Source organism: Prionailurus viverrinus, chromosome B4, assembly GCF_022837055.1.
Source record: "Prionailurus viverrinus isolate Anna chromosome B4, UM_Priviv_1.0, whole genome shotgun sequence".
Classification (NCBI taxonomy): Eukaryota; Metazoa; Chordata; class Mammalia; order Carnivora; family Felidae; genus Prionailurus; species Prionailurus viverrinus.
In genome coordinates this window covers 55388306-55415192 of record NC_062567.1, presented here as the reverse complement: position 1 = coordinate 55415192, position 26887 = coordinate 55388306, and the positions used below count along the sequence as shown (strand labels likewise).

At 38.6% G+C, this 26887-nt stretch overlaps 1 protein-coding gene across 1 annotated transcript in view; it reads right to left on the bottom strand.

Moving 5' to 3' along the window:
- IRAG2 (inositol 1,4,5-triphosphate receptor associated 2) overlaps positions 1-26887 on the bottom strand; it is a 134315-nt gene that overhangs the window by 87193 nt on the left and 20235 nt on the right. Inside the window, exons 3-6 of the mRNA XM_047866803.1 lie at positions 5872-6052; positions 3257-3336; positions 3088-3166; positions 1561-1719 (exon numbers count right to left, since the gene is read on the bottom strand). Of these exons, the coding sequence (XP_047722759.1) occupies positions 1561-1719; positions 3088-3166; positions 3257-3336; positions 5872-6052 (499 nt within the window). The remainder of the gene's footprint in view (positions 1-1560; positions 1720-3087; positions 3167-3256; positions 3337-5871; positions 6053-26887) is intronic.

Genomic DNA, 26887 nt, shown 5'->3' with positions numbered 1-26887 from the left:
ATGGGGTTAGGTGTGTCGACCTTCATTAAAAATCTGTGTACAATTTCTGACTCCCCCAAAACTTAACAGCCAATAGCCTACTGTTGACCAGAAGCCTTGCCAATAACATAGTCAATTAACACATATTTTCTATGTGATATATATTAGATACCATGTTCTCCAAATAAAGTAAGCTAGAGAAAATAAATCCTTAATAAAATCATAAGGAAGAAAAATACATTGATAGTACTGTACCGTATTTACTGAAGAAAATCCATGTGTAAGTGGACCCATGCAGATCAAATCTGTGTCACTGAAGGATCTATTATACTTACCATGGGAATTTGCATAGAGTAAGAGTTCAACTGAACCACAAAATACTTTGGAGAGATCCACACTTGGTCAATAGGCATATTGGCCTTATATAGACAACACTGCCTTAAATGACATAAAAAATATCATTGCTAGAAATGAACTGACAAACATTGCTGGCAAAAATCTAAAATAGTACAGCTGCTCTGGAAAACAGTTTGGCAGTTCTTCAAAATGTTAAGTACAAGTCACTGCACAGCAATTTCACTTCTGGGGATATACCCAAGAGAACTAAAAGCATATATCCACACAAAAACTTATATAGACAAGTTCATAGCAGCAGCATTTGTAATAGCCAAAAAGTGGAAACACTCTAAATGTCCATTATCTGATGAATGGATGAACAAAATGTATACACCCATACAATGGAATATTCAGCCATAAAAAGGAATGAAGCTCCATGCTACAACATGGAACTGTGACAACATTATGCTAAGTGAAAGAAACCAGACACAAAGGTCACATATGGTATGATTCCATTTATGCAAAATATCCAGAACAGGTAAATCCATAGAGACAGAAAGTAGATTAGTGGTTGCCAGGGATTGAGAGAAAGGGAAATGGGGAGTGACTGCTAAAAGGTATGAGCTTTCTTTGGGGCACCTGGGTGGCTCAGTAGGTTAAGCATCCAACTTTGGCTTAGGTCATGATCTCACTATTCCTGGGTTTGAGCCCCACGTTGGGCTCTGTGCTGACAGCTCAGAGCCTGGAGCCTGCTTCAGATTCTGTGTCTCCCTCTCTCTGCCCCTCACCTGCTCATGGTCTGTATCTCTCAAAAATAAATAAACATCAAAAATAATTTCTTTTTTTTTATTTTTTTATTTATTTTTTATTTAAAAAATTTTTTGAATGTTTATTTATTTTTGAGACAGAGAGAGACAGAGCATGAGCAGGGGAGGGGCAGAGAGAGAGGGAGACACAGAATCTGAAACAGGCTCCAGGCTCTGAGCTGTCAGCACAGAGCCTGACGCGGGCTTGAACTCATGGACTGTGAGATCATGACCTGAGCCGAAGTCGGACGCTTAACCGACCAAGCCACCCAGGTGCCCCAAAAATAATTTCTTTTAAAACCACTGAATTGTACACCTTAAAAGGGTACATTTTATGCTGTGTGAATTATAACCCAATTTTAAAAATAGATTTTTTAAAAAAAAAGGAAAAAAAAGGATGGAAAGCTCCCAGAGCACCGTACCCCTCTCTATGGTTCACCTTTTTATCTGAAGGCGCAATTCAGTACACTCTTCTGATAACTGGCAGTTAGCTTCTTCCAAGGTTTCTAATGCCAGTTTTAACTTTTTATTTTCTTCCTCCAATTTCTGCCTGTTAAAATGTAGGTCTGCTGCATAGGTAATCAAATGAGACACCTCTCTGCAGGGGAAAGAATGAATGAGAACAATCGTCAACATCTCCAATCCCTTCCAATCCAAATACAGTATGTATCACTGTGCGATTTTCTACTTTCTCCTTTTCCATCCTTAGAAATAAGTGCAGTCCATTTATAGAATAAATACGTATTCAAGCATTTGTTACAGCAGCAAAGATTTTTCCAGAATTGTCAAATATTCAGCATCTGCCAGTTGTGAAGTTGGCTGTCACAGCTTTTGTTTATTCTTTTTCTACTTCACCCCTAACATTTATCTCTGCCTACAATAAAGTTTCCTATTTCTGGCTTGGTTAGGAGAGATTCTGAAATAAATCAACACATTGTTACTCTTTCAGTCAAGGGATCCTGACAAGTTTTAACAGGCCTTTAACTAGGAAACTAGCCTGTAGCTCACAACTTAGTATTCACCTTTCCTAAAATTTCCTACAGCTTGTTCGTGTTTGTGTCACCCTTGCCTCAGCATTAGATAATGGACCCTTTGAGAGTCTAGGCCACATGTTTCATGGAGTCCCAGGCCTTCTCTTCCTCTTTGCCACCTGATGCCAGTGCTTAGCACAGCTTGGGTACGTGTTTCCTACTATACCTTTTAGCATGGGCAAACGTAAAGTGTTAAGGATAAAATAAGGGAGAAACAGAATTGCCTCTCCTTGATATCTAAAACACACACATTTAGCAGAAAACAGCTTTTCTCATTCATATCTAGAAGTATCTATTAAAGAGGTGCTTTAAAAACAATTCCCCGGGGCGCCTGGGCGGCGCAGTCAGTTAAGCGTCCGACTTCAGCCAGGTCACGATCTCGCGGTCGGTGAGTTCGAGCCCCGTGTTGGGCTCTGGGCTGATGGCTCAGAGCCTGGAGCCTGTTTCTGATTCTGTGTCTCCCTCTCTCTCTGCCCCTCCCCCGTTCATGCTCTGTCTCTCTCTGTCCCAAAAATAAATAAACGTTGAAAAAAAATAAAAAAAAAATAAAAAAAAACAATTCCCCAAAGAGCGTAATGTCAATGTCATAACTCTACCTCAAATGGAACTTGTTTTCCATGGAAAACACATGAAGTTAATGAAGGAGAAGGGTTTTATTAGTGATAAAATGCTAAAATGTTAATTTATATAATACTAGTCTTATATAAATTGCGTTCCTGGTGAAATTTATTCTAATGCAATTGGGATAGAATAGTTAAAAAGAGTCTACAAAAAGATTTGTTAGCTCTATCACACACACACACACACACACACACACACACACACACACAAGTGGCTTTATCATAAGTAAAATATGTAGATCTATGAAATAAATGAGAAAAATAAGTCAGAAAAGTTGAGGCACTCGTGAAAGCATCACAAATAAGAATGCTTACAAGACTCCTTTAGACACATCTCCACCCAAAGCCTCGAAGCTCCATGACGTAGATTCTGTTTTATCTGTGGTCATCTTAACTGAAACACATACAAAAGTGTTTTATGAAAAATCCATTTCTCCAAACCACAAGAAAGAGGCAGAAAAAAACGGAAGAAACACATACATACTTGCTCTGCTTGATTTGATGCTGTCCTGTTCAAAAACAAAATCATCAATCCTGCCACTTGATCCAGTACTCATTCCTTCCCTGCAACCAAAACAAAACAAAGCAATGAGCTAGGATTCCCTGCCAGCCCAAACCTTAGCTGATTTTTCAGATATGCTCTGTACTGTTCTATTCAAGTATTTCTTTCTGAATTTAAAACTACCTTTTCACTTAACAACTATTTGGAGCTCAACATTGTGCTGAGATAGAGTAATAGAAAAGAAACCTTAGGCATTACCTCTGCCTCCCATAAACTTTTAATCTAACACAAAAAAGAAAATGAGCATGCAGAAGTAGGCAGGTGATGATGTGCGGCAGCTATGACTAGGGATGTGAGGTCTCAGTGGGTTAGGAAGTCAATATAGTTTGGAGTAGTAAGTGGACACTTACAGAGATGGGAATACTGTGGGATTAAACAGTTGGGAAGGAAAAGGCATAAACAACTAATACTTAGGACATATTTATGAGGCTATCATTTTTCTTTTCTCTTAGAAAACCAGGTAGAACCTAAACAAATTGTACTTTGAGCATTTACTCCTGAAAGTTGGGGGAAGCGCTCTATAGACTGCTGTCGAGTACCCAAACTCTAGTTCTAACCCTCAAAATAAACATTAAAATTTCAACCATTTCCTTTTTAAGAGTCTGTATACTATGATTTAAGTTTTACTTAATCTAAGTGCCATATCCTTAGAATACGTCTCTGGAACAGCCACAAAAGTCTCTATATTTGTACTTACATCTCATTGTGTTTCAATGTGAGATATCTATCAGAATCATACATGCACCATGTTACTATTTCTAGCTACACACTCATCGCCCTTTGAGTTTCTTTTCTTATATTTTGTGTTTATATCTTCCATATTTTTTTCTTTACTTCTGTCCTAAAAATTAGGGTTTCTTTCTTTTGCCTTCACACCATTTTATAATGGGTTAATATTTTTATTATAAAACTTAAATATTTTAGGAAAATGAGAAAATGCATGAGAACAAAAAGTTGAAACCATCATGGAAAGATAATCATTTTGGAATATATCTTTCCCAACATTTTTTATGCATATTTTTTCTTTTTCTTTCTTTTTTCTAAATGTTTATTTGAGAGACAGTGAGCAAGTGGGAAAGGCGCAGAGAGAGCCAAGCAGGCTCCGCGCTGTCTGTGCAGAGCTTGATGTGGAGCTCAAACCCACCAACCATGCAACCATGACCTGAGCTGAAATCAAGAGTCAGACCCTTAACCAACTAAACCACCCAGGCGTCCCTATGCATATTTTTTTCTTGATAAATACAGGTTTATACTACATATATGTATTTATGGTCTATTATTGGAAATGAATGTATGTGAATATAATTCTTGTTAAGTATCTAATTATAATTTTGAGTGACTATTTAAAATTCTAGTGTATGGAATTATTTATTAGTCTGACCTTCTATTTAAAAGTTTTTAAGTTGCTTGTATTTATCACTATCATAAACACACCTATCGCAGTATATGGTTGGTTATTTTTCTTTAAGTTGTATGACTAGCCCAAACCCATCACGTATTTTTAAGGGTTTGGTACATATTCTTAAATAGCTCTTGAAAAAACTGTACCAACTTGCACCACTACCAACAAGGTACTGGACAGTGCTTATTTCTCCACCTGCCTTGACAACATGGGATAGGGTTATTTTTTTTAACACTTTGGCACACTGATGAGGAAACTGGTATGTTGTCTTTATTTGCATTTCTTTGATTACAAGTAAAACTAGATATTTTTATATATGTATCTTGCTTTCATGATTGACTCATTTTTGGCAAACAACATTTCAATCATCTTTTCCTAAGCTACATTAAAAAGTTTTGTCAGATATTGGGCTTGAACGGTTCTTTAAGCAAATTCCTACTGTATATGAGCTGATAGCTAGAGATTGGTGGCTGATTAAAAGCCACAGAAATCAAGCTTCCTATGAAAGAACGTAACACTTCTCCAGGTTCCACTAGGGGCGCTGTTATCATGGGTGCTATTCATCCTTTTTGTTTTTCAATCCCACTACTTTTTTTCCCCCCCTTTTCCCTTTAGCTTCCCTGTATCCTAGGCTTCCAAATTATATTCACTTCCTAATTATCCCCACTGACCTCTACAGGGCATTTATTCTGAGTTTAAATGCATTTGGAGATTTGCTGGTCATTATCAATAATTTGCTTGACTACTATGTCAGCTCAATTCTTTGTGAGAACATAATAATATGTGCTGCCCTAATCATAGTAAATGAATGCTATTAGAATTAATATAATTCATATAATACATTCTCAAAGTGTGCTCATCACCCCCATGTGCACACTCATCAGCATCATTATCACTTGAAAACATGTTAGAAATACAAATTATAAGGCTTCTCCCCAGACTTGCTGAATCACCGTTAGGGGGCAATAATCAGGTATAATAAACAGTTTAGATTATTCCAGTGCATGCTAAAGGGTGAGGGGTACTGGATTATAGTATTTCCATCAACACACACACAAAAAAAACAGATTAGCATTAATTGTAATCAGTTGTTAAAACAGAACCTGAATACACATCCTGCTCGGACTATGATTACCATTTGTTTCTACAGCAAGCCATCCATTCTTTCATAATGGTATGAAAAGTTTCCAGATCCACATGCAGGTCTCTCTTTTCAGGATCAAGCATGTTCCATAACTCCTCTAGTCCACCATCTTCAGAATTTTGACGAGTTGTCTGTCTCAGGTAGTCTATTATATTGGCAATTCCAACTGAGCCTTAGGAAGAAAGGCAAATCAGTTTTGAAAGATGTGTTAACATTATGTTTTAAAAGTGAAAAGTGAATTACTCTATTCCCTCAGGACCCTGGGGTCCTGGAAACTTGCCATAGAACCTTCCCAGTCCTGCTGAGTTGGCATGGCAGAGTGGGAAGAGCATCAGCCTCGGGCTGAAGTCTAATGGGCCTAATGTCAAATCTTTACTCTGAACTGTACCAGGTGTGTAGATGTGGGAACATTACTTAATCTCTTTGAGTTTCAGTTTCCTTACCTGTAAGATGAAGATGACAAAACCTACCATACACAGTTGTTACGAGGTTTAAATATGTATGATATATATAATCAATAATAACTTTTAAGAGTAATCAAAAAGCCACCTTATTTTTGTCTCCCATTCTTTCCTTAAAAAGTATTCAGTGAATAGCAACAGCATTTTTCACAGAACTAGAATAACCCTAAAACACGTATGGAACCACAAAAGACCCCAAATACCCAAAGCAATCTTGAAGAAGAAGAACAAAACTGAAGGTATCACAATCCCAGATTTCAAGTTATAGTACAAAGCTAGAGTAATCAAAACAGTATGGTACTGGTACAAAAATAGGTATATAGGTCAATAGAACAGACTAGTGAGCCTAGAAATAAGCCCATCCTTATATGGTTGATTAATCTATGACACAGGAGCAAGAATATGTAATGAAGAAAAGATAGCCTCTTCAATAAATGCCTCTGGAGAAACTGGACAGACATGCAGAAAAATGAAACTGGACCACTTTCTTATACCACACATAAAAATAAACTCGAAATGGATTAAGGACCAACTTTGTGAGGTATAAACCCATAAAACTTCTAGGATATTTGGGGAAGATGGCAGAATAGCAGGATACTAAGCTCACCTTATCCCGTGGATACACCTAGATAACACCCACTCAGTGTAAATAATCCAGAAAATAACCCAAAGACTGACACAACAGACTCCTCACAGCTAAGTGTAGAAAAGAGGCTACATCAAAAAAGGCAGGAAGGGCAGAGATACAGTTGGGAACCAAACTGATCTGTGAGACTGTCTGCAGGAAGGAGGTACACCACAGGCACAGAGAAGGGAAAGGAGCACGTCCCACACCAGGCATCCCAAGCATGGGGGAAAATGAATCCCCATAACATTTGGCTTTGAAAAACAGAGGGGCTTAACTTAGCAAGTTCTTACACTCAGTGGGGCTTAACACCTGCAATCTTAAAAAGCAGCAGGTTTGGCTTTGGGAGAGCAGGAGGGCAATAGGAAATCGAGTCTCTGCCCTTAAGAGACAGGATAACAAACAATCCCACTGAGTTATAACGTAAAAGCAGCAATTTGAAAAAAAACCTGAGGTATACAGGAAGGAGATTTATTTACTAATTTCAGAACATGTGCAGAAGGAACAGGGACCATTGGGAGACTTCTGTAAGTAAAAAGGTGCTGGCAAGTACCATCCTTCCCCTATCCCCATCCTAGACACACAGACACCTGCAGGTACCTACACAGTGTGAACACTTTCCACCTAACTTGTTAAAAGTGACCCTGCCCCCACATTCTCCTGTGGACCTGCTCAAGCCAACACACACTTAGAAGTCCATCCAAAGCAGTGCCACATATCTGGCTGTGTTCCAGAACTCCAAGCTGACACCTGCCCTGGGTAGAGAAGAAGATAACCACATATACCAGTTTGACTGTGACCTCAAAAGTGGGCAGGGGGCAGAAATATGGTTTGACTTCGGGCCCCACTCACCAAAGAAAGCTTCCCAGGGGACAACACAGGAAGAGAGCCCTGCAGTTCCCTGTGATCACAGCTCTTGGGAAATGCTTAGTGTGACCCAACTGAAGCCAAAGGCAGTCCCAAGGTGGCCCATTAGCAACACAGGGGCCAAATCTTGCCCAAACAGGCAAGGAGAGCCATTGCAGATGACTGAACTGAAGGCAAGTATGTCTCAGCCACAACAGGAGGGCACAAAACACACAGGAGACTCCCTTGAAGTGTCAGGTTTTGGTGAAAAGGGGACTTTACACTGCATGGCTCTATAGAACCTCCTCTTCATGAGGCCACCTGTTTTAAGAGCAAGAGCTATAGTTGACTTTCCTAACACATGGATACAAAGTTAGACAAAATGAGGAGACAGAGGAATATGTCCCAAATGAAAGACCAGGACAAAAATCACAGCTAGAGAGCTAAACAAAAAAGGAGGTAAATAATATGCCTATTGGAGAATTTAAAGTAATGGTAATAAAGATAGTAACTGGACTTGAGAAAACAGTGGAGGATCTTGTTGAGACTGTCAACAAAGAGAAAGCAAAAAGAACCAATCAGAGATTAATAACTCAATAACTGAAATTTAAAATACATTATAGGGAGTAGATTAGAGGAAACAGAAGAATGGATCAGTGACCTGGAGGACAAAGTAGTGGAAAGCGATCTAGCTGAACAAAAGAGAGAGAAAAGAATAATAAAGAGAATAGTTTAAGGGACTTCAATGATACCATTAAGCATAATAATGTTCACATTACAAGGATCCCAGAAGGAGACAAGAGTAAAAAGGGGCAGAAAATTTATTTAAAAAAATAATAGCTAAACACTTTCCAACTCTGGGAAAGGAAACAAATCTAGACCCAAGAGGCACAGAGAGGGCCCAACAAAATCAACCCAAGCAGGTCCACACCAAAACACATATTAATTAACATGGCAAAAAGTAGTGATGAAAATAATTTTCAAGGCAGCAAGAGAAAGAAAGCAGTTACATACAAGTGAAACCCCATAAAGCTATTAGCTGATATTTGAGCAGAAACTTGACAGACCAGAAGGGAGTGAAATGATATATATTCAAAGTGCTGAAAGAAAAAAAAACAAAAACAAAAAAACCTGCGACCAAGAATACTTTATTCAGCCAAAGTATCATTCAGAATAGAAGGAGAGATGGAGTTTCCCGAACAAAACTTGAAGTAATTCATGACCAGCCTTACAAGAAACATTAAAGAGGATTCTATGAGTGGAAAGGTTATCGATAAGCAACAGACTGGAGTAAGAAAAGTAGGTTGCAGAAAAGGACTAAAATTAAGTATATCAGTAAAAATCCATCAAGGACTTCACAAAATGAAAGTATGAAACTATGTACCTAAAATGTGGGTGGCAGAGGGATAAAAATGTAGTGCTTTAAGATTGGGTCCAAACATAAATGACCATCAACTTAATATAGAATGCTATATGCATAAGATGTTATATGTAAATCTAAAGGTAATCACAAATCAAAAACCTGTGACAGATATGCCAAAAATAAAGAGAAAGGGATCCAAATCACTAAAGAAAGCCATGAATCCATGAACAAAGAGAACAAGAGAAGAAAGGAACAAAGAAGTACTACAAAAGCAACCATAAAATAACAAAATGGCAAGAAGTACACACTTACGTATGTAAATAGACTAAATGCTCTAATCAAAAAACCAGGGTGACAGAATGGATAACATGTAAGAACCATTGATCTGCTACCTGCAAGAGACTCATTTTAAACCTAAAGACACACACAGGTTGAAAGTGAAGGAATGGAAAAACATTTGACATGCAAATGGAAGTGAAAAGAAAGCTAGGGTAACAATACTTATACCAGACAAAATAGACTTCAAACTGAATACTACAACAAGAGACAAAAAAGAATACTACCTAACGATCAAGGGAACAATCCAATAAGAACATACAACAATTTTAAATATTCATGCACCCAACACGAAAGCACCCAAATACATAAAGCACCTATTAACAGACATAAAAGAATAGTAATACAATAATAGTAAGGGAGATTAACACCCCACTTAACTAATGGATAGATCATCCAGACAGGAAAACAACAATAAAGCAGGGGCTTTGAATGACACTTTGGACTAGATAGATCTAACAGATATATTCACTCAGGACATTCCATCCTAAAACAGGAGAATACATATTCTTCTCAAGTACACATGGAACATTTTCTAGACTAGATCACATGTAAGGCCACAGAACAAGTCTCAACAAATTCAAAGAGACTGAGGACATATCATGCATCTTTTCAGACCACAGTACTATGAAACTGGAAATCAAGCACAAGAAAAAATCTGAAAACACAAATTAAAGAGGTTAAATAACATGCTACCAAACAAGGAGTGGGCCAGCCAAGAAATCAAAGAGGAAATAAAAAAAATACATGGAGACAAATGGAAATGAAACCACAATAGCCAAAAATCTTTGGTATGCAGCAAAAGCTTTTGTAAGAGGGAAGATTATAGCAAGACAGGCTTACCTCAAGGAACAAGAAAAACTCAAACAACCTAGTCATACACCTAAAAGACTTAGAGAGAAAGAGAGAGCGAAAAAACAAACAAACAAAACCCCAAACCAGTAGAAAAAGGAAATAATACAGAGGAGAAATAAACAAAATAGAAAGTAAAAACAAAAAAACAAAAAAACAAAAAGAACAGATCAATGAAACCAAAACCTGTTTTTCAAAAGGTCAACAAAATTGATAAATCTTTAACCAAGCTCATAGAAAGAAAGAAAAAAAGGAAAGAAAGAAAAGAAAGAAAAGCAAGGAAGGAAGACAGGAAAGAAAAAAATAACACAAGAGAAATACAAAGGAGTAAAATTATAAAAGAATATTATGAAAAATTATATGCCAACAAATTGGACAACCTAGAAGAAATGGATAAATTCCTAGAAGCATATAACCTCCCAAACTGGAATCAGAAAGAAATAGAAAATTTGAACAGACCAGTTATCAGCATTGCAAATAAATCTGTAATAATACTAAACAAACAAACAAACACCAAAAAACAAACAAAAAAGAAAACAATTCCCAAACAAAAATCCAGGTCAGATGGCCCCACAGGTGAAGCCTACCAAACATTTAAAGAAGAGTTAATACCTATTCTTCTAAAATTATTCCAAAAAAAAGAAAGAAAGAAAGAAAGAAAAAAGAAGGAGGAGGAGAAGGAGGAGGAGGAGGAGGAGGAGGAGGGAAGGAAATCTTTCAAATTCATTCTATGTGGCCAGAATTATCCTGATACCAAACAACAGATAAAGACACCACAAAAAAAAACAAAAAAAAAAAACAAAAAACTATAGGCCAATATCTCTAATGAACATAGATGCAACAATTCTCAACAAAACTGACACAACAATGCTTTTAAAAAATCCTTCTTCACTTATTTCACTTAGCATAACACTCTCCAGTTCCATCCACATTGCTACAAAAGGCCATATTTCATTTTTTCTCATTGCCACGTAGTATTTCATTGTGTATATAAACCATACAGAGAAAGACAGATACCATATGTTTTCACTCTTATGTGGATCCTGAGAAACTTAACAGAAGACCATGGGGGAGGGGAAGGAAAAAAAATTTAGAGAGGGAAGGAGCCAAACCATAAGAGACTCTTAAAAACTGAGAACAATCTGAGGGTTGATGGCGGGTGGGAGGGAGGACAGGGTGGGTGATGGGTATTGAGGAGGGCACCTGTTGGGATGAGCACTGGGTTTTGTATGGAAAGCAATTTGACAATAAATTTCATATTAAAATAAATAAATAAATAATCCTTCTTCATAATCAAGTGGGATTCACTCCTGAGATGCAAGGGTGGTTTAATATTTACAAAATCAATGTGATAATCACATCAACAAGAAAAAGGATAAAAGTCATATGTTCAATAGATGCAGAAAAAGTATTTGGCAAAGTATGAAACCTATTCATGATAAAAAGAATACCTTCAACAAAGTAGATATAGAGGAACCATACCTCAATATAATAAAGGCCATTTATGAAAAACTCACAGCTGACATCACACTTACTGGGGGAAAAACAGATTTTCCCCTCAGATCAGGAACAAGACAAGGATGTCCACTCTCACCACTTTTATTCAACATTGTGCTGTAAGTCCCAGCGAAAAGCCATCAGATGAGAAAAATAAATAAAAGGCAACCAAATTGGAAAGGAAGAAATTAAACATTCACTATTTGCAGATGAAATGAGACTATGTGTAGAAAACCCAAAGACTCCACAAAAAAACTACTAGAACTGACAAATGAATTCAATGAAGTTGCAGGATATAAAATCAACATATAGAAATCTGTTGCATTTCTATACACTATAATAAAGTAGCAGGAAAGGAAATTAAGAAAACAATCCTATTCACAATCATATCAATACCTAGGAATAAACTTAACCAAGCACATAAAGACCTGTACTCTGAAAACTATAAAACACTGATGAAAGAAATTTAAGATGGCACAAACAAATGGAAACATATTCCATGTTCATGGATTGGGAGAACAAATACTGTTAAAGTATCCATACTACCCAAAACAATCTACAGATTTAATGCAATCCTCATCAAAATACCAACATCATTTTTCATGGAACTAAAAGAAATAATCCTAAAATTTGTATGAAGCCACAAACCCCCCCCCCCCAAATTTCCAAAGTAATATTGAAAAAGAACAAAACTGGAGGTATCACAATCCCAGATTTAAAGATATACCACAAAACTGTAGTAATCAAAACAGTATTGTACCAGCACAAAAACAGATGAATAAATCAATGGACCAGAATGGAGAGCCAAGAAATAAACCCACACTTGCATGGTCAATTAATCTTTGACAAAGGAGGCAAGAATATGCAACAGAAAAATGACCTCTCTTCAACAAAGAGTTTTAGGAAAAACTGGTGTTGGGCAGCTACTGAGAAAAGAATGAAACCAGACCATTTTCTTATACCAAACACAAACACAAACTCAAAATGGATTAAAGACCTAAACATGAGACCTGAAACCATAAAAATTCTAGAAGAGAACACAGGCAGTAATTTCTCTCACACAGGCTGTAGCAAATTTTTCTAGGTATTTCTCCTGAGGCATGGGAAACAAAAGCCAAAATAAACTTAGGGACTACATCAAAATAAACAGCTTCTGCCCAGTGAAGGGAAAAAAATCAATAAAACTAAAAAGCAACCTACAGAATAGGGGAAGATATTTGCAAATGACATATCTGATAAAGGGTTAGTATCCAAAATATATAAAGAACTTATACAACACCAAAAAAATAATAATAATAATTTAAAAATAGGCAAAAGACATGCACAGACATTTGTCCAGAAAAGACATCCAGAGGGCCAAGAGACACATGAAAAGATGCTTATTTCACTCATCATTAGGGAAATGCAAATCAAAACCACAATGAGATACCACTTCATATTTGTCAGAATGGCTAAAGTCAACACCACAAGAAACAACAAGTGTTGGCAAGGATGTGGAGAAAAAGGAATCTTTGTGCACTGTTGGTGAGAGTGAAAACTAGTGTAGCCACTATGGAAAACAGTACAGAGTTTCCTCAAACATTAGAATTACCATGTGATCCAGTAATTCCATAAATTATGGAATTCCATAAATTCTACAACTGGACATTTACTCAAAGAGTACAAAAACATTAATTTGAAAAGATATATACATCCCTATGCTTATTGCAGCATTATTTACAATAGTCAAGATACAGAAACAGCTATATATATAGTGGAATATGTATCTGTGTGTGTGTATGTGTGTGTGTAGTGAAATATTACCCAGACATCAAAAAGGATGTGATCTTGCCATTTGTGACAACACAGATGAACCTATAAGGTATTTTGCCAAATGAAATAAGGCAAACAGAGACAAATGCCATATGATTTCACTTATATATACAATCTAAAACAACAAAACAATGAATAAATGAACAAAACGCAGAAAGAGACTCATAAATACGGAGAAAATACTAATGGTTGCCTGAGGGGAAGGGGTGGAGGGGATGACAAAAACAGGTGAAGAGGAGTGGAAGATGCAGGCTTCCCGTTATAGAATAAGTCATGGGGATAAAATGTACAGTATAGGGAATATAGTCAATAGTATTGTAACAGTGTTGTATGGTGACAGAAGGTAGCTATACTTGCAGTGAGCACAGCATGACATATAGACTTGTTAAAGTCTACATACAACATAGTGAAGTCCACTATGTTGTACACCTGAAGCTAATGTAACGTTGTACACCAACTATGCTTCCCCCCCCCCAAAAAAAAAAATCAAAGGTTAACTACTGCGTAGATATTTTTCTCAAGGTACAAAAAAATGTGTTCATTAGTTATATATGAAAATAGGGAAGAAAACAAAGGCATTCAGTGAAGGGAGTTTCCCCTCTACCCTAGATGAAATTTCAGTCTCAAGTAAGTAGTTTGAATCTTTTTTGGAAGAGTTAGTATGGCAAAGTCATTCTTAGATACAGTCAATCCTACTAGAACATTTAGAAATTAAGTTAGTAATTGACACACCAATCATATTTAAGCATAAGACATCTCTTTCAGCTTATAACTGAAGCCTGCCTAGAGCTATGTGCTCTGGGGACAGGCTGGATGCAAGAGTGAGGATTCTTCCCTCAAGGAGGTTAAGTATAGGCTGTAAGAAAAAAAGACATCTAGTGATTAGGAGAATGGGTAGTTGTAAAGGAGAATGAATAACCTTAAAGAGAGTACAGCTCGTCCCCAAATTAAGATGGTTTGATTTCTTACTTTACAATGGTTGCAAAGCAACACACATTCAGTAGAAACTGCACTTCAAATTTTGATCTTTTCCCTGGTTAGTGATATGCAACACGATACTCTTTCTTGATGCTCGACAGGGACAGTGAGCCACCACTGCCAGTCAGCCATGCGATCACAGAGGTAAACAATGAGTACACTTACAACCATTTTCTTTTTCACTTTAAGTGTTCATATACATTACATGATACATTGAATACTTTATTATAAAATAGTCTTTGTACTGGATGACTTTGTCCAACTGTAGGCTAATGTAAGTCTTCTGAGCACGTAAATTAGGCTAGACTAAGCTCTGACATTTTGTAGGTTAAGCATTAAGTGCATTTTCAGTTTAGGGTATTTTCAATTTACAATGGGTTTATCAGGGTGTAAGTTGGGGAGGATCTGTATTAACAGCAAATGTCATTTGGTAGTGTTAGGAAGTTTTGAGAAGGGAAAACATGAATACATTTAGAGAGATGATTTTTACTGTAAAGCTAACAATATCTTACTTTCTCCACTAAAACTCTAAGCCCTTCATCACATACCTTAAACTTAAAAGGCCTCCTGTCTTGGTTTTTTGTTTTTTATGTGTCAATTTGACTGGGCCATGGGATGTCCAAGTATTTGGTCAAGTGTTATTCTGGATGTTCTATGAGGGTATTTTTTGGTGAGATGAACATTTAAATTAGACTAACTAATGCAGATTGTCCTTCCTAATGAGGATGAGCCTGAATAGAACAAAAAGATGAGCCCTCCTCTGAGTAAGCAACAATTCTTCCTGACTGACTGCCTTTGTTTGAACTGGGACATCTGTTTTCTTCTTACCTTCAGACTCAAGTCCAACCATCAGCTCTTTGCTCTTGAGACTGCCTTTGGATAGGAACTAAACCATCAGCTCTCCCAGTTCTCTTTGGGGAGGTTTTGGACTCACTGGGCTCATACTGGAACTTAACCATCAGCTCCTTAGGTCTCTAGCTGACTGACATACCAGGTGGATCTTGGTATTTACTTGCCTCCATAATCATGTCAGCCAATCCCTTATAATAAATCTCTGTAATACACACACACACACACACACACACACACACACACACACACACACACTTTGTCTCTCTCTCTCTCTCTCTCTCTATTGCTTTCATTTCTCTGAAGAACTCTGATTAATATCTCTCTGCAGTGGAGTTTCCTTATTTTCTTCAGGGAAATAGTTCCTTAAATCCTGCCCAAGCAGAGAAGCTTTCTGGGAATAAATAGGCATCATTCATCTTAACAATATAATTAAAGGGTGCATGAAAATGTTTTCCCACAAGAATATTCATTGTGATGCTGTTTATAACAAAAAAAAATAACATCCAACTGAGATAAACTGGTTAAGTAAAATATGATATATCCCCCCAAAAAGTATAGTATATGAAGAAAATTTGTGGACACAGATGAGCACTCAAAATTATATGAGAAAAAGCTGATTCTAAAAAAAAGTCTGGAAACATTCCCATACATACTTAGGGAATATACTGGTATGTAGCTTAAGAAAAAAAGAATGACCCAAAAATCTTAAACCATTTTTAGCAGTCATATTGCAGTAGTGAGGCACACAGAATCTAGGGCGTCCCTTATGATCCCTGCCCCCTGATGTTTACACCCTTGTGCAGTTCCCTCCCCTTGAGTGTGGGCATGCTTCTCACCAGTAGAACATTGCAAAGGTGATGGGGCATACGTGTATGTAGTTATATAATTAAGGTACATAAGATTACAGCTGTTGACCTGCTAGAGTCACGCCCGTGCTGGCTTTGAAGGAGCAAAATTATTTGAAGGAGCTGTGTTATGGCCTTTCTGTGCTGAGAGGCCCAGCTGGCAGGAAACAGGGACACCTCTAGCTGACAGCAGGAAGAATCTGAGGCCCTCAATCCTATAACCACAAAGAACTAAATTCTGCCACCAAAAGCAGGCCATTCCCCTGTTGAACCACAGATAAGACAGCTGCCCCAGACAACACTTTCATTGCAGCTTGTGAGTTCCTTAGCAGAAGACCCAGCTAAGCTGCACATGGAATTCTGCTCCACAGAAGGCGTGGCTTGTTGCAAGCCACCAAATTTGTGGTAATTCAGCAACAGGAAAAATACAAGTAGTTTGGGTATTATTATTCTAAAATTGTCGTGTGTGTATTGTAGAATAAAGCAAATGAGCATTTATATTGGTTTCGTTGAAGACTAGGATTTTCTATGGGTGACAAAGGAAATACAGGTATGGAAGAGATAAGTAAAACCCCTATACTGCTAAATTTGCATTGGAAGGAGGTTGATGAACTCAAAATGTATTTTATCTTCCAAATATTTAAGTACTTCCTAGACCTGACTACTGAAAAGGCCCATAAATAACAACAATCCTTTGCCTCCAGATTATGGTCTCTATTATTTTCATGAAAAAGAGCCATGGATAACTTGAAGAAATAAATGATTCAAAAGTGGGGCAGGAAATGTACAAGACAAGCCTGGAGACTTCTTTTCTTTAATTTTATTTTTTTAACATTTATTTATTTTTGAGACAGAGAGAGAGAGAGCATGAACAGGGGAGGGTCAGAGGAAGAGGGAGACATAGAATCTGAAACAGGCTCCAGGCTCTGAGCTGTCAGCACAGAGCCCAACGTGGGCTCCAACCCACAGACCGCGAGATCATGACCTGAGCGGAAGTCGAACGCTTAACGGACTGAGCCATCCAGGCGCCCCATCCTGGAGACTTTGATAACAACAAGAAAAATAAGGAAGCTATTAAAAACAGTGAGGACATATAAAAAGTATTAGTACCTGGGACATCTGGCTATACCAGGAAGTAATGAAACACTCAAAGAAAGATGTACCAAACAGACATAGGAGCCAGCTTAAAGAATATCCTGATGGCCAACTCTGGGACAATTTGAGCTTCAAAATAAATGATAGCAACAGATCATAAACCACTGAATATAAGAATCTGCAAATTCATAGTGATATTAACTTATTAATTGGTAAGAAGGTAAGGGCACCTGGATAGCTCAGTTGGTTAAATGTCCAACTTCAGCTCAGGTCATGATCTCATGGTTCGTGGGTTTGAGCCCCACATCCGGCTTTGTCCTGACAGGGTGGAGGCAGCTGCGGATTCTCTGTCTCCCTTTCTCTGGGCCCTTCCCCTACTCGTGTGCTCATGCTTGCTCTTTCAAAAATAAAACATAAAAAAAAAAAAAATTAGGAAGAAGGTAAAATCCTTATGGTAGGTTGACAAGTAATAAATATAGAAAAAATGGAGATTAAAAAAATTTCTATTTGGCCACATTTATAGTAGTAATTGAATTAGGCAAGAAAGATCAATGGATGCTCTGTTTCTAATCACAAATTCCAACATGTAGGTTTTTTCCCCATATACATCCAAGCAATTCTTGGGTACTAGCTGGGTGCCCTATAATTCAACTTAATTCTGACACTTTTTATCTGGTGATGGTGTCAGATCCCATAAAACCCATCCCTACAACCTTCAGATGCCAATCTCAAGTCAGGATGTCACCTGTACTTCTCACTGACCTGCTATGGACTGAATGTTACCATGACCACCTCCTTGGGTTTGATCATTGCTAGAGTGGCTCACAAAACTCAGAGAAACATTGCACTTACTAGATCCCCAGTTAATTACAATAGTGTATAACTCAGTAACAGCCAGATGGAAGAGATGCATAAGACAAGGTATGGGGAAAGGTCACCGAGCTTCCAGCCTCACCCTGACACATCACTCTCTCCAAATATCCACATGTTCACCAACATGGATGCTCTCCAAACCTGCTTTTAGGTCTCCTTTTAGGCTTTATAATACAGGCAGGATTGATTAAATCATTGGTCATTGATCATTGAACTCAATATCCAGCCCCTCTCCCATCTGGAGGTCAGGAAGGAGTGGCTTAAATTTCCGACATTCTCATCATGTGGTTATCTCCTCTAGCAACCAGTCCCCATCCTTATGTGGGGCCCAAAAGTCACCTCGTTAACATAACCAAAGACACCTTTATTGCACTCATCATTTAGGAAATTCCTACGGTTTTAGGAGCTCAGTGCCAGAAATGGGACAAAAACCAAATATGTAGGGCGCCTGGGTGGCGCAGTCAGTTAAGCTTCCGACTTCAGCCAGGTCACCATCTCGCGGTCCGTGAGTTCGAGCCCCGCATCGGGCTCCGGGCTGATGGCTCGGAGCCTGGAGCCTGTTTCCGATTCTGTGTCTCCCTCTCTCTCTGCCCCTCCCCCGTTCATGCTCTGTCTCTCTCTGTCCCAAAAATAAATAAAAAACGTTGAAAAAAAATTAAAAAAAAAAAAACACCAAATATGTATTTTTTATTATAAAGCACAATATCAGCGGCAAGATGGCGGCTTAGGAGGACACTGGGCTCACCGCACGTCCTGCTGATCACTTAGATTCCATCTACACCTGCCTAAATAACCCAGAAAACCACCAGAGGATTAGCAGAACGGAGTCGCCGGAGCCAAACGCAGACGAGAGGCCCACGGAAGAGGGGCCCCTCCTGAAGTGGATCACCTAAGGAGAAGCGATCTAAGCCTGCCCCTCCTGCCCCCGAGCACCTTGCCTACCCACCCCAGCTAATACGCCAGATCCCCAGCATCACAAGCCTGGCAGGGTGCAAGTAGCCCAGACGGGCCACACCACCCCACAGTGAATCCCACCCCTAGGAGAGGGGAAGAGAAGGCACACACCAGTCTGACTGTGGCCCCAGCGGTGGGCTGGGGGCAGACATCAGGTCTGACTGCGGCCCCGCCCACCAACTCCAGTTATACACCACAGCACAGGGGAAGTGCCCTGCAGGTCCTCACCACACCAGGGACTATCCAAAATGACCAAGCGGAAGAACTCCCCTCAGAAGAATCTCCAGGAAATAACAACAGCTAACGAGCTGATCAAAAAGGATTTAAATAATATAACAGAAAGTGAATTTAGAATAATAGTCATAAAATTAATCGCTGGGCTTGAAAACAGTATACAGGACAGCAGAGAATCTCTTGCTACAGAGATCAAGGGACTAAGGAACAGTCACGAGGAGCTGAAAAACGCTTTAAACGAAATGCATAACAAAATGGAAACCACCACAGCTCGGCTTGAAGAGGCAGAGGAGAGAATAGGTGAACTAGAAGATAAAGTTATGGAAAAAGAGGAAGCTGAGAAAAAGAGAGATAAAAAAATCCAGGAGTATGAGGGGAAAATTAGAGAACTAAGTGATACACTAAAAAGAAATAATATACGCATAATTGGTATCCCAGAGGAGGAAGAGAGAGGGAAAGGTGCTGAAGGGGTACTTGAAGAAATAATAGCTGAGAACTTCCCTGAACTGGGGAAGGAAAAAGGCATTGAAATCCAAGAAGCACAGAGAACTCCCTTCAGACGGAACTTGAATCGATCTTCTGCATGACATATCATAGTGAAACTGGCAAAATACAAGGATAAAGAGAAAATTCTGAAAGCAGCAAGGGGTAAACGTGCCCTCACATATAAAGGGAGACCTATAAGACTCGTGACTGATCTCTCTTTTGAAACTTGGCAGGCCAGAAAGAATTGGCACGAGATTTTCAGGGTGCTAGACAGAAAAAATATGCAGCCGAGAATCCTTTATCCAGCAAGTCTGTCATTTAGAATAGAAGGAGAGATAAAGGTCTTCCCAAACAAACAAAAACTGAAGGAATTTGTCACCACTAAACCAGCCCTACAAGAGATCCTAAGGGGGACCCTGTGAGACAAAGTCCCAGAGACATCACTATAAGCATAAAACATACAGACATCACAATGACTCTAAACCCGTATCTTTCTATAATAACACTGAATGTAAATGGATTAAATGCGCCAACCAAAAGACATAGGGTATCAGAATGGATAAAAAAACAAGACCCATCGATTTGCTGTCTACAAGAGACTCATTTTAGACCTGAGGACACCTTTAGATTGAGAGTGAGGGGATGGAGAACTATTTATCATGCGACTGGAAGCCAAAAGAAAGCTGGAGTAGCCATACTTATATCAGACAAACTAGACTTTCAATTAAAGGCTGTAACAAGAGATGAAGAAGGACATTATATAATAGTTACAGGCTCTATCCATCAGGAAGAGCTAACAATTATAAATGTCTATGCACCGAATACCGGAGCCCCCAAATATATAAAACAATTACTCATAAACATAAGCAACCTTATTGATAAGAATGTGGTCATTGCAGGGGACTTTAATACACCACTTACAGAAATGGATAGATCATCTAGACACACGGTCAATAAAGAAACAAGGGCCCTGAATGAGACATTGGATCAGATGGACTTGACAGATATATTTAGAACTCTGCATCCCAAAGCAACAGAATATACTTTCTTCTCGAGTGCACATGGAACATTCTCCAAGATAGATCATATACTGGGTCACAAAACAGCCCTTCATAAGTTTACAAGAATTGAAATTATACCATGCTTACTTTCAGACCACAATGCTATGAAGCTTGAAATCAACCACAGAAAAAAGTCTGGAAAACCTCCAAAAGCATGGAGGTTAAAGAACACCCTACTAACGAATGAGTGGGTCAACCAGGCAATTAGAGAAGAAATTAAAAAATATATGGAAACAAACGAAAATGAAAATACAACAATCCAAACGCTTTGGGACGCAGCAAAGGCAGTCCTGAGAGGAAAATACATTGCAATCCAGGCCTATCTCAAGAAACAAGAAAAATCCCAAATACAAAATCTAACAGCACACCTAAAGGAACTAGAAGCAGAACAGCAAAGACAGCCTAAACCCAGCAGAAGAAGAGATATAATAAAGATCAGAGCAGAAATAAACAATATAGAAACTAAAAAAAACTGTAGAGCAGATCAACAAAACCAAGAGTTGTTTTTTTGAAAAAATAAACAAAATTGACAAACCTCTAGCCAGGCTTCTCAAAAAGAAAAGGGAGATGACCCAAATAGATAAAATCATGAATGAAAATGGAATTATTACAACCAATCCCTCAGAGATACAAACAATTATCAGGGAATACTATGAAAACTTATATGCCAACAAATTGGACAACCTGGAAGAAATGGACAAATTCCTGAACACCCACACTCTTCCAAAACTCAATCAGGAGGAAATAGAAAGCTTGAACAGACCCATAACCAGCGAAGAAATTGAATCGGTTATCAAAAATCTCCCAACAAATAAGAGCCCAGGACCAGATGGCTTCCCAGGGGAGTTCCAGCAGACGTTTAAAGCAGAGATAATACCTATCCTTCTCAAGCTATTCCAAGAAATAGAAAGGGAAGGAAAACTTCCAGACTCATTCTATGAAGCCAGTATTACTTTGATTCCTAAACCAGACAGAGACCCAGTAAAAAAAGAGAATTACAGGCCAATATCCCTGATGAATATGGATGCAAAAATTCTCAATAAGATACTAGCAAATCGAATTCAACGGCATATAAAAAGAATTATTCACCATGATCAAGTGGGATTCATTCCTGGGATGCAGGGCTGGTTCAACATTCGCAAATCAATCAACGTGATACATCACATTAACAAAAAAAGAGAGAAGAACCATATGATCCTGTCAATCGATGCAGAAAAGGCCTTTGACAAAATCCAGCACCCTTTCTTAATAAAAACCCTTGAGAAAGTCGGGATAGAAGGAACATACTTACACATCATAAAAGCCATTTATGAAAAGCCCACAGCTAACATCATCCTCAACGGGGAAAAACTGAAAGCTTTTTCCCTGAGATCAGGAACACGACAAGGATGCCCACTCTCACCGCTGCTGTTTAACATAGTGCTGGAAGTTCTAGCATCAGCAATCAGACAACAAAAGGAAATCAAAGGCATCAAAATTGGCAAAGATGAAGTCAAGCTTTCGCTTTTTGCAGATGACATGATATTATACATGGAAAATCCGATAGACTCCACCAAAAGTCTGCTAGAACTGATACAGGAATTCAGCAAAGTTGCAGGATACAAAATCAATGTACAGAAATCAGTTGCATTCTTATACACTAACAATGAAGCAACAGAAAGACAAATAAAGAAACTGATCCCATTCACAATTGCACCAAGAAGCATCAAATACCTAGGAATAAATCTAACCAAAGATGTAAAGGATCTGTATGCTGAAAACTATAGAAAGCTTATGAAGGAAATTGAAGAAGATTTAAAGAAATGGAAAGACATTCCCTGCTCATGGATTGGAAAAATAAATATTGTCAAAATGTCAATACTACCCAAAGCTATCTACACATTCAATGCAATCCCAATCAAAATTGCACCAGCATTCTTCTCGAAACTAGAACAAGCAATCCTAAAATTCATATGGAACCACAAAAGGCCCCGAATAGCCAAAGGAATTTTGAAGAAGAAGACCAAAGCAGGAGGCATCACAATCCCAGACTTTAGCCTCTACTACAAAGCTATCATCATCAAGACAGCATGGTATTGGCACCAAAACAGACACATAGACCAATGGAATAGAATAGAAACCCCAGAACTAGACCCACAAATGTATGGCCAACTCATCTTTGACAAAGCAGGAAAGAACATCCAATGGAAAAAAGACAGCCTCTTTAACAAATGGTGCTGGGAGAACTGGACAGCAACATGCAGAAGGTTGAAACTAGACCACTTTCTCACACCATTCACAAAAATAAACTCAAAATGGATAAAGGACCTAAATGTGAGACAGGAAACCATCAAAACCTTAGAGGAGAAAGCAGGAAAAGACCTCTCTGACCTCAGCCGTAGCAATCTCTTACTCGACACATCCCCAAAGGCAAGGGAATTAAAAGCAAAAGTGAATTACTGGGACCTTATGAAGATAAAAAGCTTCTGCACAGCAAAGGAAACAACCAACAAAACTAAAAGGCAACCAACGGAATGGGAAAAGATATTCGCAAATGACATATCGGACAAAGGGCTAGTATCCAAAATCTATAAAGAGCTCACCAAACTCCACACCCAAAAAACAAATAACCCAGTGAAGAAATGGGCAGAAAACATGAATAGACACTTCTCTAAAGAAGACATCTGGATGGCCAACAGGCACATGAAAAGATGTTCAGCGTCGCTCCTTATCAGGGAAATACAAATCAAAACCACACTCAGATATCACCTCACACCAGTCAGAGTGGCCAAAATGAACAAATCAGGAGACTATAGACGCTGGAGAGGATGTGGAGAAACGGGAACCCTCTTGCACTGTTGGTGGGAATGCAAATTGGTGCAGCCGCTCTGGAAAGCAGTGTGGAGGTTCCTCAGAAAATTAAAAATAGACCTATCCTATGACCCAGCAATGGCACTGCTAGGAATTTATCCAAGGGATACAGGAGCACTGATGCATAGGGCCACTTGTACCCCAATGTTCGTGGCAGCACTCTCAACAATAGCCAAATTATGGAAAGAGCCTAAATGTCCATCAACTGATGAATGGATAAAGAAATTGTGGTTTATATACACAATGGAATATTACGTGGCAATGAGAAAAAATGAAATATGGCCTTTTGTAGCAACGTGGATGGAACTGGAGAGTGTGATGCTAAGTGAAATAAGCTATACAGAGAAAGACAGATACCATATGGTTTCACTCTTATGTGGATCCTGAGAAACTTAACAGGAATCCATGGGGGGAGGGGAAGAAAAAAAAAAAAAAAAAGAGGTTAGAATGGGAGAGAGCCAAAGCATAAGAGACTGTTAAAAACTGAGAACAAACTGAGGGTTGATGGGGGGGGTGGGAGGGAGGAGAGGGTGGGTGATGGGTATTGAGGAGGGCACCTTTTGGGATGAGCACTGGGTGTTGTATGGAAACCAATTTGTCAATAAATTTCAGAAAAAAAAATAAAAAAAAAAATAAAGCACAATATCATAGGTACTAAAACTAGTGAATGAAAGTCTGATGAGGAATAGGGGATGTACATAGATTCAAAGTATCTTCACATAAATTATTTATTAATTACAAAGGAACAATAGTAACTTTGCAATGGGGAAATTTGGCAGACACTAAACCAATCAAGTGATCAAGATTTTAAATCCTGATATGTAGTATTAAGAACACAACATCACTGCTGTTGTATGTCTGTGAAAATACAGAACTTGAATAATCAAGAGAAAATATCATTCTACGAAGTAACTGGCCTATATTCCTCAAAAAATTCAAGGTCATAAAAGACAAGGAATTGAGAAACTCTCCAGATGTAAGGAAACTAATGAGCTTTGACAACTAAATATGTGAACTGAACTGGATCCTGGACCAGGAAACCAAAAAGCTATAAAGTATATGTTTGGGACAACTGAGAATATTTGAACATAGAACTTTGAATTAAATCATAGTATTGTAATAGTGTTAAACATCCTGATTTTGATCATTATTCTGTAGTCATGCAAGCAAATGTCTTTATTTATTGGAAATATATTCTGATGTTCTTAGGGGCAAGAAGGCACAGTAACTGCAATCTACCCTTAAGTGATCAGAAACACAATCAAGCTTTTATCTTGCTTCTCCTTTGGAAGAAAGACCTAGGACAGCCAATAGTTGATGAAGCAGGGGAGTTTTTTTTTTTTTTTATCAATTATTCCAGCTGATAAATTAGGAAGGAATGATAGAATATCACCATTTGTAACACCTAACGAGAGAATAGATGTAGGCTTTATTAAAAAGCAAACCACAGACCCCAAATGGTCTCACCTAGGCCAAGTCCTTACACCAGAGCTCAGTACCTAATCTAATTGCAGTTTCAATCTCCCCAGAAATGTAGTCTTCTTAACTGGTCAAGGAGGAATTTTCTGATGGGCACCAATGAGTTCACCACATAGGCCCTCTCCATCCCCTGAAGGAAGGAGAGGTATAATCTGCAACCTCCCCTTCAATCCCTCCCAGTTCCTGCACTCTTCCCCCTAAGGGAAAGTCACCTTGCTTGGAATAATTCTTTTCTTCTGCTAATAATATTCTTGCCCCACTCTCCTTATAAAAACCTTCTATATTGTACATCTCTGAATCCCTTGCTACTTGGTGGATGGGATGCTGCCTGATTCATAAATCATTTAATAAAGTCAATTAGATCTTCAAATTTACTCAGTTGATTTTGTTTTTTAACAGATTTTGTGGCAGCAGTGAGATCCAAAGTAAACTTCCAGTAGCATTTGGGGACAGTGAGAAACACAGGCATGGTACGCACAAACCATCTGAGTTCACTGTCTTTCTTGTCATTTCCAGGGGTTGTGGGTAACTTCCTTAGTTCTGAGTTCTGCCCTATGTTGCGTTTAAGCTCCCAATCTAATTGGCTTTCCCTCACAGGGCAGGTCAGCTTGTGCTGGCAGAGAGTTATGCCCCAAGTCCAATTGAGCTGGCATATTTGTCTGAAGCCCAGTTGACCTAGCATATTTGCCCAGAGCCCAGTGGAGCTGGTGGTTCTGCCCAGAGCCCAAGTGATCTGGCAGAACAGTCTGCCTGGAGCTAAACTCTTAGCCTTTCAGACCACAATTCCCATGGTGGAAAACTTGACCGAGTTCCACAGGAATTATTGCTGGTGCACATGTGTCTTCTTGTGGCCAGGACCCAGTATCATTTCTTGGTTACTATTGATACATTAAGGTGCACAATGTTTATTTGCTTTGTTTTGTGTAGATAAAGGAGCAGGAATCTCAGAAGCCAAAAAGATGCAAAACTTGGTAGGCATAGGTTGAGCGTTCAAAGGCTGTTAGAGCAGTAGCCACCTCAAAAAGATTCCCATAACAGAATACATTGGTCACAGAATGAGTTAGATAGACACTAGGTCACTTGCCAAACTGCAAGGAAACTTCTGTACAACAAGGTATACAATAAAACACACATAAACCCCAACCCTGTGGCACATCCTTTTTAGGTATTAGTTTGGCCCTGAGAAAGCCACAGTCCTAGCTAATGCGATTTTAAATTCTGAAGAGTCATGTATGCCACCTTCCTGCACACCTGCTTACTTTGTGCCTAAGAACTATAGTCCCAGAAATTTCAGCTATCTAGCAAAAATGACAAAACCATACCAAGCTTGTTTTACGTCCTGTGGAACTTGGCTTGGTAACTGTCAGGTTGGAGGCCTCAAAATAAGGCCAGACAGACATGTGAGTTGCACTTCATTTGCAGGTAGCTATGGCTGAACAGAAATATGGTTAACTCCATTTGCAGCTGGGGTCCTACCAAACTTCTCCCAGCCCTCAATGATATTTTGA